The sequence below is a fragment of the Rhineura floridana genome, chromosome 7 (assembly GCF_030035675.1).
Source record: "Rhineura floridana isolate rRhiFlo1 chromosome 7, rRhiFlo1.hap2, whole genome shotgun sequence".
Classification (NCBI taxonomy): Eukaryota; Metazoa; Chordata; class Lepidosauria; order Squamata; family Rhineuridae; genus Rhineura; species Rhineura floridana.
In genome coordinates this window covers 5,484,292-5,496,594 of record NC_084486.1, presented here as the reverse complement: position 1 = coordinate 5,496,594, position 12,303 = coordinate 5,484,292, and the positions used below count along the sequence as shown (strand labels likewise).

General features: G+C 43.4%; 1 protein-coding gene across 4 annotated transcripts in view; it reads left to right on the top strand.

Moving 5' to 3' along the window:
• Positions 1–12,303, top strand: part of WDFY4 (WDFY family member 4) — a 463,201-nt gene that overhangs the window by 111,258 nt on the left and 339,640 nt on the right. For all 4 annotated transcript variants that reach the window (XM_061634768.1, XM_061634767.1, XM_061634766.1 and 1 more), the window contains one exon: positions 5,482–5,696. In XM_061634768.1, the coding sequence (XP_061490752.1) occupies positions 5,482–5,696 (215 nt within the window). The remainder of the gene's footprint in view (positions 1–5,481; positions 5,697–12,303) is intronic.

Below are 12,303 nucleotides of genomic sequence, written 5' to 3'. Positions count from 1 at the left end.
TTTTAGAGGCCCGGCTGCTACTTTTACCTCTTCTACCTGTTGGCCAAGCAGTGTTTGGCTTCAGATCACTGCTGGTGTGACTACAGTAGCCTGATGCAGAAGTATAAGCCTTTTGTAGTGTAGAAGAGGGAATACAGGAGGCAATCCCCTGCATGGCAAGCTGCATCTATGCAACTAGGAAAAGTGGAGCCCTGTCTTCCTTTGCTTCTGGCTGCCTGAGGGGCACAGCAGCTGGGAGAAGAGGGACACTTTACAAAGGGAACTGTCTCCAGGCTACCTGTGTGTGTGTGTGTGTGTATGAGAGAGAGAGAGAGAGAGAACCATAAGTTAGCATGTTTATCTGCTTTTCCAGGGTACAACACATCCCTAAATATATATATTCCAGCAGTTACTATACAGTTGGACAAGGTCCTGTTTTAGAGCTGGAACAAATTTGCCCTAAAAAGTCTCCCCAAAAGTCTCCTCTGTGAATTCTAATGGTGAATTTTTGTTGTTGTGCGCCTTCAAGTCGATTACGACTTATGGCGACCCTATGAATCAGTGACCTCCAAGAGCATCTGTCATGAACCACCCTGTTCAGATCTTGTAAGTTCAGGTCTGTGGCTTCCTTTATGGAATCAATCCATCTCTTGTTTGGCCTTCCTCTTTTTCTACTCCCTTCTGTTTTTCCCAGCATTATTGTCTTTTCTAGTGAATCGTGTCTTCTAATTACGTGTCCAAAGTAGGATAACCTCAGTTTCATCATTTTAGCTTCTAGTGATACTTCTGGTTTAATTTGTTCTAACACCCAATTATTTGTCTTTTTCGCAGTTCATGGTATGCGCAAAGCTCTCCTCCACCACCACATATTAAATGAGTTGATTTTTCTCTTATCCCCTTTTTTCACTGTCCAACTTTCACATCCATACATAGAGATCGGGAATACCATGGTCTGTATGATCCTGACTTTAGTGCTCAGTGATACATCTTTGCATTTGAGCACCTTTTCTAGTTCTCTCATAGCTGTCCTCCCCAATCCTAGCCTTCTTCTGATTTCTTGACTATTGTCTCCATTTTGGTTAATGACTGTTCAAAAGGTAGTGATAATCCTTGACAAGTTCAATGTCCTCATTCTCAACTTTACAGTTACATAACTCTTCTCTTATCATTACTTTAGTCTTCTTGACGTTCAGCTGTAGTCCTGCTTTTGTGCTTTCCTAACTTTCATCAGCATTCGTTTCAAATCATTACTGGTTTTTGCTAGTAGTATGGTATCGTCTGCATATTTTAAATTATTGATATTTCTCCCTCCAGTTTTCACACCTCCTTCATCTTGGTCCAGTCCCACTTTCCGTATGATATTTCTGCTTATAGATTAAACAAGTAAGGTGATAAAATACACCCCTGTCTCACACCCTTTCCGTTGAGAACCAATCAGTTTCTCCATCTTCTGCCCTTATAGTAGCTTCTTGTCCAGAGTATAGTTTGCACATCAGGACAAACAGATGTTGTGGCACCCCCATTTCTTTTAAAGCATTCCATAGTTTTTCATGATCTACACAATCAAAGGCTTTGCTGTAATCTATAAAGCACAGGGAAATTTCCTTCTGAAATTTCTTGGTCTGTTTCATTATCCAACATATGTTTGCAATATGATCTCTGGTGCCTCTTCCCTTTCTAAATCCAACTTGGACATCTGGCATTTCTTGCTCCATATATGGTAAGAGTCTTTGTTGTAGAATCTTGAGCATTACTTTACTTGCATGGGATATTAAGGCTATTGTTTGATAATTACTGCATTCCCTGGGATCCCCTTTCTTTGGAATTGGGGTGTATATTGTTGACAATTTTTTGTCAAGATTTGGATAGATTCAGTCTCAGTAGCTTGTAGCAACTCTATTGGTATGCCATCTGTTCCTGGTGATTTGTTTCTTCCAGGTATTTTAAGAGCAGCTTTCACCTCACATTCTAAAATTTCTGGTTCTTCATCATACACTTCCTCTGTGAATGAATCTGTCATCCTTGCATCTCTTTAATAGAGTTCTTCAGTGTATTGCTTCCATCTTCCTTTTATTCCATCTTGGTTAGTCAGTGAGTTCCCCTGTTGAATATTCAACATCCCTACTCTTGGTTTAAATTACCCTTTAATTTCTCTAATCTTTTGGAATAGGGCTCTTGTCCTACATTTTTTGTTATCCTCTTCTATTTCTATCCAATAACTATTGAAATAGTTCTCTTTGTCCCTACATGCTAGTCACTGTATAGTTGCATTTAGGGTTCTAACCGTGTTTCTTTCTCATTTTGCTTTTCCTCTGTCTTAACCATTTTAAGAGTTTCTTCAGTCATCCATTGAGGTCTTTCTCCCTTTTTAACTAGAGGTATTGTCTTTTTGCATTCTTCCCTGATAATGTCTCTGACTTCACTCCATCGTTCTTCTGGTTCTCTGTCAACTAAGTTTAAAGCCTCAAATCTGTTCCTTATTTGAACTTTATGTTCTTCTGGGATGTTCTTTAAATTGTATTTTGGCATTATGATTGCCTTGTCCTTCTTCTTTAGCTTTACTCTGATTTTCAGTATTATGAGTTCATGATCTGTACCGCAGTCTGCTCCTGGTCTTGTTTTCACAGAAAGTATGGAACTTCTCCATCTTCTGCTACCAGTTATATAATCAATTTTTTCCTATATTGACCATTTGCGATGGCCAGTCATCTTTTCGGTTGCTCAAAAAATGTGTTTGCGAGAAACAAATTATTGGCTTCACAGAATTCTATAAGTCTTTCTCCTGCTTCATTTCTATCTCCTAAGCCTCATTTCCCCACAATTCCTAGTTCTTCTCTGTTCCCTACTTTTGCATTCCTGTCCCCCATGATTATCATCATATCTTGTTTTGGTGTGTGATCAATTTCTTCCTGTACTTCTGCATAAAATCTCTCCAATTCCTCTTCTTTGTTTGCCGTTGGAGCGTAGACTTGGATGATGGTTATGTTAATAGTTTTCCTGTTTAATCTCATTGATATCACTCGCTCAGACCTAGCGTTGTAGCTCCTTCTCACTATTAAAGCAACCACATTTCTTCTTAATTTCTCATTTCCTGCATAAAATGTTTTGTAGTTGCCTGGTTGAAAATGTCCCATTCACATCCATTTTAATTTACTCACACCAAGTATTGTAATGTTGATACATTCCATTTCTTGCTTGACAATTTCTAACTTTCCCTGGTTCATACTTCTCACATTCCATGTTTCTATTGTGTGCATTCTACAACTCCGGACTCTCCTTTCGCATCTGTGCGCATCAACCTCTGGGCTTCCTTTTGGCTTGACCCAGCTGCGTCATTAGTCACAGCGCTAATTGTCCTTGTCCTTTGTCCTTCCCCAATAGCTTGGTGAGTGCCTTCTGACTTGGGGGTCTCATCTTCCAGCACTGTCTCATGTTGCATTTTGGATTCTCTGTTTTATTTATTTATTTATTTGTTTGTTTCATTTATAAACCGCCCATAGCGAGTAGCTCTCTGGGCGGTGTACAAAAAGGTTAAAATACAGAATATCACAATAAAATCAACCTACCAACAGTAAACATAAGCAGCAAACAAAAAAATAAAAGATTTAAAGTTATAACATTAAACACTTAAAATGCCTGGGAGCATAGCCAGGTCTTAACCTGGCGCTGAAAAGATAGAAGCGTCGGCGCCAGGCGTACTTCTTCAGGGAGGCTGTTCATAGGGTTTTCATGGTCAGAGATATTCAGAGGTGGTTTACCACTGCCTTCCTCTGAGTTTGGATGCATCTTAGTCTGGTGTCTCAGCTTTGACCATTCCGCCATGGGTGCTCCTGCTAGGAGTCTAGCCTCTTGGTCTAGACTCCTGACAGCATTGCTCTCATCTTCTTCAACACTCTCAAACCCTCTCACCGTGTTAAGGTGTGCATCCTAGAGGGGGTGATGGTGAATATAAGGGCTAATATTAACCAAATATTCAATATTCAACATCATCATGCTGCTCCATGAGCTAGAGGGAGCCCCCAGCTGACGAAGCGTCAAGGTGAGTTAAGCAGCAGAGTGAGTTCGGCAGCAGGGTGAGGAGGCCAGGGCCCCCCACTCTGCCCGTCTGTTCCCTGACCTCAACTAAACCGCAGTCCCCAACCCATTAACGTAATGAACCTTAAACAAAACTTTGCAGGTAAGAAGCCAGCAGGTGTGTGGGGGCTTTCCAATGTTTTGCACTGCCTGCAGCATGTACAACTATCTGCCTGTTGGACAGAAGTCATGGGTGTGCTCTCGGTGCAATGAGCTCCTGGCTCTCTGGGAACGACTTCATTTCCTTGAGGCCAAGGACCTGGAAAAGCTGAGAGAGGCAGAAAGGTGTGTGGAGGAGGTCTTCAGGGACGTTATAGCTGTGTCCCACTCCAAGGATGATAGCTCACCTGCTATCATGGAGAACGATGGTCTCGGGGAAGGAGAGCATCCAGCTGAGGAAGAGGGAAACGATCCCTTAGAAGGGACCCATTCTTTGGGAGATGAGCAGCTATCCTCTCATGCCGAGGATATGTCTCCGGGGGGTGGAGAGATCCTTGTAGTGGGCGATTTGATCATTAGGATCATAGACAGTGGGGTGTGTGATGGGCGTGCAGACCGCAAGGTGATTTGCCTGCCTGGTGCTCTCTCACAATACGAGAACTCGAGGACATTCAAAGAAGCTGAATGTTGGAAGATTCAGGACATACAAACGGAAGTACTTCTTTACTCAGCACACAGTTAAACTATGGAATTTGCTCCCACAAGATGCAGTAATGGCCACCAGCTTGGATGGCTTCAAAAGAAGATTAGACAAATTCATGGAGGACTACTACTAGCCATGATGGCTGTGCTCTGCCACCCTAGTCAGAGGCAGCATGCTTCTGAAAACCAGTTGCCGGAAGCCTCAGGAGGGGAGAGTGTTCTTGCACTCTGGTCCTGCTTGCGGGCTTCCCCCAGGCACCTGGTTGACCGCTGTGAGAACAGGATGCTGGACTAGATGGGCCAGTGGCCTGATCCAGCAGGCTCTTCTTATGTTCTTATGTTCTTATCATTTGCATTCAATTATTTCCCCTGTAGCAATACCATGCGATCACTGGCATGCAATAGCAGCTAGCTTTTGATGAAATCTGATTTGTAACAATGAATGTTTGGTACTGTCTGACAGCAGGCATGCAGCAGTAATCAGCATAAAGAGCTGCCTTGAAATAGAATCTAATAATTTTATATTAACTTTATTTATTAATGACGCTCATCACAACAAACAAATTTCAAATTTTGATTCCAAAAGCTGGATGTTGAATCTTGGGGTCCAGGTTTGTACATTAAAGTCTGGATTTCAAATTTGGAGAATCTGACAAATGTTGTAATTTTGTAGGGTTTTGCTTCACTATTATCTTATCTATATCACGTGAGAGTGCTGGCTTCCCTCAGAAGCCCCTAGAAAGTCCCTCACAATTCTGTCTGATCCCTCTCCTCGTGTTGTTTCAGTTATCATGGGAAATCCAATATGCTGTGGCAAATCACATTCAGTCCTTGATGAAGGTGGAAAAGAACCGCCAGCTGGCATGTGGAGCTGGCCTGCTGGATGCTGTCGTTACCTCCTGCTTAGATGTGCTGCACAATGCCAACAATCCCTTGCATCTGCCTCTAATCAGGCTCTTTGAAAAACTTGCATCCCAGTCAATTGAACTCCATGTCTTAAGGTACTGTGTGTGTGTTTTTGGAAATTGGGTTCTGGATCATTTGGGCTCATAGTCATCTTCTTCAGGCATAAGGGGACTGGAACCTCTTTCCAGCTAAGATGCTCAGTAGAGGCAGAGCCTTTGCTAACCACGACCTTCTCCTTGCAGAGGCTCCATTGCAGAGGCCTTTGAGGCATCTTCCCATTTCACAGATAGGAGGGGAACTACTGAAGACTCACATATCACTCTGTATTTGAGCAGCATTGGTCCCCTGAGTTTCTGAGGGAAGCAGTGTTTGCCTTGGCCAAAAGCAATTCCTTTCATTCATTTGCACAATCCTTGGACTGTAGGAGAGGAAATTTTCAGGAGCAGCCAGCAATGTCTGACAATTGCAGTGGAATGAAGGGATCCACAGGTTTCTCCTTCACACACACACACACTCCTCAGATTGGAGGAGTGAAGGGCCAAATGTGTATATTTCATTACTTCAGAGTCAAGATGGCTTCTAAAAGAGAGTGTTCCTGATTCATTTTTATAGGAGTCAGTGGCCTTACTATTTTTCTTGAGACTTGGCTTTTTAAAATGACAGCCCAGTCACAAGTAGAAATGAGCATTCTTTTCTGTTCTTCACAAGGAGGCTGGGGAAAGGAATCTAAAATGTTGTTATTTATATCCCTTCTTTCCTTCCAAAGGGAGGCAAGATTGGCAAACAAATGATAAAACACTCAAAACATCTTCAAAAAAATCTTTAAAACATATTAAAAACAATTATAATACAGGTGTATACTGGGATAAGATATCTACTTAAAAGGCTTATTGAAAGAGGAAGGTCTTCAGTAGGTGTGAAAAGAACAACAGAGATGGCACCTTTTCATACACAAGGGTGGGGAACTATTGGCTCTCCAGATGCTTCTGAACTACAATTCCCATCAGCCCCAGCAAGCACGGTCAATGGCCAGAGATGATGGGAACTATAGTTAGCACATCTAGAGGGCCAAATATTCTCCAAACCTGCTGTAATGGGTTAATAATAGGGCTGCCAGCTTTTTTATTGTGAAGAAGTAGTGGTGGGGAAAGCTTTGCTTGCAGAATTTTTGTCTGCCTGTTACAAAACATCTACTGCTGAAAGTACAGAAGCCCTCCTTTGCAAAAAGGTTGGCAATGATTTTCAGACTACAGTAGGGCCCTACTCATACGGCGGGTTACGTTCCGGACCCCCACTGAAAAGCAAAAACTACTGAAAAGCAGAACTCATTGAATAGAATGGCGTGCGACGCCCGGAAACCGCCGTAAAAGCGGAACAAGCGCTGTATGAGTGGGGCTTTAGTGCAATTACGTCTAATTGACACCTCCGCATTAGTGAAGTGCCGTAAAGTGAAGTGCCATAAAGCGGGGCCCTACTGTATTGTTTCTTCCAGAAGATAGCATTCCTCAATTGGGGCTAGTGGAAACCATTAATCCTGAGAATGAACCAAAGTTCTGTAGTGTGCTTTTATACTATATTTGATTAATCAGGTCCTGCTTGTGGGCTTCCCCCAGGCACCTGGTTGGCCACTGTAAGAACAGGATGCTGGACTAGATGGGCCACTGGCCTGATCCAGCAGGCTCTTCTTATGTTCTTATGCTTAATTTCTATTTATGAAACCTTTTATAATTGCACTTTAAAGTAACAAAAAATAACCGAAAAAAAATTAAAGAAACCCATTACAATAATCTGAAATACACTTATGCTTAATTCTTCCTGCACTGTTTGTTTAGGCTTCCAATTTAGGATCAATCCCAATGTGATTAGCAACTTATTATACATTTAAAATGAGGGTTCCATAAATATATATAGAACTAAAATGCTGGACTTTATTGGCATGTGCCTTGTTAACTTCTTAGTAGCATGCTTAGACTTCAGAATAGAACTAGCTATATTTAGGACATTCCTTACTGAAATTGCCATACATGATATGGGAGACCCGTGAACTATCTCTCAACATTTAAATTAATTTGTTTAGTGAAATGGAGGCATGGAGTACATATGAATTGTTTTGTGTGTGTAGTGATGATGATATTGTGAGAATGGCTTTTTTCTTTCAGGGCAAAAGACATGGGGACGCTTTCTCTTCCTACATTAGTGGGAAAGCAGCTGGGAAGGGGCGATTTTGATCAGCAAATGGCCTAATGAGAAATGGTTAAATGCCCCTCCCCCCAGTACTGTTATGATCAAATCCACACTCTTGTGGCTCTGTTTTTCTGTTTTTGTTTTATTAACAGGTAAGGATAGGGTTTCCAGGTCAGAAGCATCCCAAACCCTGAGATTTCAGGGGCAGGCCCTAGTGATGTCATGGGGCAGGCCCTAGTGATGTCATTAAGCATCAACCACAATTGCTTGGAGCATACCATGCAAACAAAAACATTTCTCTGATTGAAGATTAAAATAGAAATCTTAGCTAAAAGATGTTTCCAGGTCCAACTGAAGTGATGGGATCTTTCTTTTTCACCTGCTTAGCGAGCCTGGGTTTAATCTAGCCTACTTGATTCTGGCAAGAAGGGTTTAAATGCCCTCAGGCCAGGCCAGTCACCAGAAGGCCATTGTACGAAGAAGGGAACCTAATGTTGTGGAGATGTTAGTTAGAAGCACTCAGGAATAAAGATGGATGCCCCCGAAGGATGGAATTCTAAACACACTTAATAAGGGATTAAGCCCCATGGAAAATAGGACTTCTCAGTAGATATGGTTAGGATTGTGCTGCTGGTAAGACTTGACTAGGGATCCTCTCAAAGATATCCATATCCAAGCAGGACTGGCAACCCTCTGCCTAGAATACCCTGCCCCTTCCTTTTAACATGACTGCTCCAAACTTCTTTACAGACTTGACCCTTCACTTCAGAAAGAGGTCTGAAAAATAAGTGTAAGAAGATTCTCTACCCTTTTCTGCATACCCTGTGGGCAGCTATAGACTCACTTTGACAGCCAATCCAATTCCAGTGAGTAATAATTGACAGAGAGAAAATACACATGGTTTGGTCTACCTTCACAGGCAGTAGTTTGGGAACAACAGCAATTGCAGCCACACTTCCCAGTATATGAATTCTCTTTTACCATTATCAGGCAACAAACAAACTATCATGCAAACAACAAGGTGCATCATCAGTGGATTTAAGGGGGTTGAGCTGAGGGCATGGAACCACTGTTGTTGCTTCTATGGATGTAAGGGAGTGAGGTCAGAGGTAAATGAAATGCAAATTGAAAAATAAAAATAGCAGACAGTGATGGTTTCCTAAATGCAATACCATACCAACCACAACATGATTCCTATGAGTAAGGCAGAAAACTCAATATCCTCAACCAGTCAGGATTTCTAACCAAAAACCCAAACGAAAAAACTCCTGGCAGCCAGCCATCTCCATGAGTACAACCCGACCTGAGGGCTGCAGTTAGCAATTCATAGAATCATAGAACCATAGAATAGTAGAGTCGGAAGGGGCCTATATAGTAGAGTTGCCAGGCCTGGCAACTAAGAGCTAAGATGGCCGCCTCATATGACTTACCAGTCGAGTGCTTCTGCATGTTGTAAGAAATAACTTCTTCCTCTATTGTTAAGTCGTCTGTCTCCCAGCTGGTCCTTGACAGATTATTTGCTTAGCTATTTGGGCTGGTTGTCCTCCAAGTTTCAGCCCCAGATATTTGTTTGGTTTCTCGTGACGGACCTCGTTAGCTCCAGTGAACAATCTACTCACCTTATCTCGGCTGCTTATTTCAAGGTCTGCTTCTCCTGTTCCAGGTTGTGTTTGGATATAATTCCTGCTTACTTGCTTACTTGCCAGTGGTGGGGGACCAGCAGACTATTTTTAGATTTGCCCTGGTTGCTTTTCGGCAAATGTTTGTTTTTCCAACGAATGCTGGCTGGTAAAGGAATCTGCTGGCCAGGTCCAACAGCCTTAAAGGGGCAGGATCGAGTTTTACATAAATCAAGCCGTGGATGAAAAGTAAGCAGCTGTTCCTTAGGAAATCTAAGTTCGGGCACGATGGTTCTCACCAGAGTAGGATACAAACAGCGCGGTCTGGTCCCCATGATGGACGATATTGCAGCAGTCATTAAAAAACATAATCAATGTAAAATCACGGATTTCTTTGGCCCAAATTTAAATGTCTCGTCTGCTATGGGACCTCTGGACCTAATGGTACCGGATGGCACTGAATGCTTAGACTGGTCTTTGGGGCCACAGTGCCTAATGAAACTATCACCTGGGGACACTATGAGGGCTGGCGAGTGCTCTCTGGCTGTGGAACTAGAGCATGCTGATCCCTCAATTGTAAACTTTCAGCAGGCTGGCAGCCCTGCTCAGCCCCAAGTCTGTGGAGGCTCCATGAGCATTACTCCGCCTTGCCCTGCTGAGATCCTGTGCGCCACTTGTTCATCTTCTTCACCTCAGCCTTCCCTATCCGCTACACATCAGACGCCGATTTATAAGGGTCCTCATCATGAAGAAATGGATTCTAATACGGTAGTCAAACTACTTAATTCCCAGTTGGACCTAATTAAAAGCTTATTTATAAAATGGACGGAAGACCTGTCGCTGATTAAGAACCTCCTTGCCGAATGTATGGGTCAGTTGTTATTATTAACAGCCCCAATGTCGCCTTGTTCAAAGGACGCCACCTTAATTCAACCTCTCTGCACTACTTTGTCGACGGACGTGCCGGAGCCTAAGTTTCGGGCGGACAGGGATCCTAGTCCCATACATGAGCTTAGTTTTACAACTGAATTGCCCACGTGTGTAACCCATCAGCCGGGTGAGCAAACTTTTAATACAATTAACCCAGCTAGCCTAGGCCATGCTCACAGTAAGTGTGGCATTAATGCTGGGGTTTCAACAAAAAAAGGATTAAAAACGTAAAAACATCAAGGCTCAACCAAGTTTAAAGAGGAAATCGAAAAACGTAAAAGCGGCCAGTAGCTCCAGAAAGGGTTCCAAAATGAATTTTAATAAACTTTTCAAATTATTGGAACGTGAGGAGACTGGTCAATCAGAGCAGGTGAACACTAGAAACAACAAAGCCAAAATTATTAAGACTGCTCAAGACCGAACCCCCTTGCACCCTAGCCCTGAAGCTTTGCCTATAGGTGATACTGCAACACCTTCCCTTGGACACCAGTTAACCCGGCAACTGATGATAAGGGGCAATGGTTCTCTAAGTAAAGCGGAAGATTGTGAGCATAAAGAGGACTTGCAGCCACCAACTCTGGAAAGTAAAAGGTGGTGCCTCCAGCTAGAAGATAGGGTTTTGGTTTTTACCAGCTACCCCAAACCATACGGTTGGCTGTCACAAAGGGATCGCAAAATACACCTATTGAAGTTACTGTCCTCTATGGTCAAGTCTTCCTTGAAACTTGACGCATTCTCGAAGATTGAATATCTTTTTTACAATTCAAACACGGCCCGTGCCCTGGTAACGTTTGCCTCAGCCTCTATTGTGGACTTTGTTTACTCGTGTAAGGAGGTGTTTCTAGGCAAAGGAATAGAGGTTAAAAGACACTTTAGAGACGTTTCTCCTCCCGTGCCTTTGGTCACACGTAGCATGAGGGAACGCTCTGCCTCTTCAATTTTAAGATCGGAGAAGTCCAATATAGGAGTCTCCATGCCTCGTTTTAACTTACCCCTGAAATCACCAGCAGTTAACTCTGGCCCAGATAATATAGGATCTCTGAACTTCAGGGCCGAGCAAGGCAGAGAGAGCCATCTTGAGAGTGTGTCGATCCTCGGCTCCGGGAATTTTTATCCCGAAGAACTTCTGCTCATTGACAGCTTTGGTGCGCTTCCCAAACAGGAACAACATGAGATCCTGTCACGGCTGTCATCCTTGAAAACTACCCTTACGAACTTGACTAATCCTTTTTCATCTGAGAACTATATTGAGACTGCTCATTCCACCCCTACCCTGTCTAGTGTCTGTTCTCATAGCGCATCTTTGAACACCAGTTTCGACTCATCTTGGTCTGACTTGGAGAATACAGAACAGGGGTCATCAGCTAGTTGTCGAGGACCGGTTCCGTTAATTTCGCTAGCTCCTCTGAAGTGTTCTCCCCCTAATGTTTGTAGGCTGACACATACCTTTCCTTCTCCCTGACTGCCTCTGACACACTCCCCTGGTTTAAAACGGTCATTTAAGTTTGTGGATAAGTGGGCAAAGGAGGGGATCCATGGGGTGAAGGAGGGAATCCAAGGGGCTGCCATTAATGTTGTTGAAGGCAGAGGGAGACGTAGGGAGACAGCCATGCTATCACGGGAGGGTAGAGTGTAACCGACTGTTGATAACCCCCAAGCTGTCTTCCCACTCAAACAACCTGGATGGCCTCGGTGACAGTGCCCCTGGGTTAAAACTGCTGCTGGTGAATGCCAGGTCGGTGAATGGAAAATCGATGCTCATTCAGGTTTGGTCCTCGATGTACATGCTGACCTGGCCTCTATTATGGAAACCTGGTTGGATGAACCTGGGGGGGTTAATCTCTCCCAGCTTTGTCCACCTGGTTTTTCAGTACAACAGCAGCCGAGACCTGGGGGACGGGGAGGTGGGGTCGCAGTGGTCTATCGTGATACTATCCCCCTGACCAGGTGCCCTCTCCCACAGTTCTCA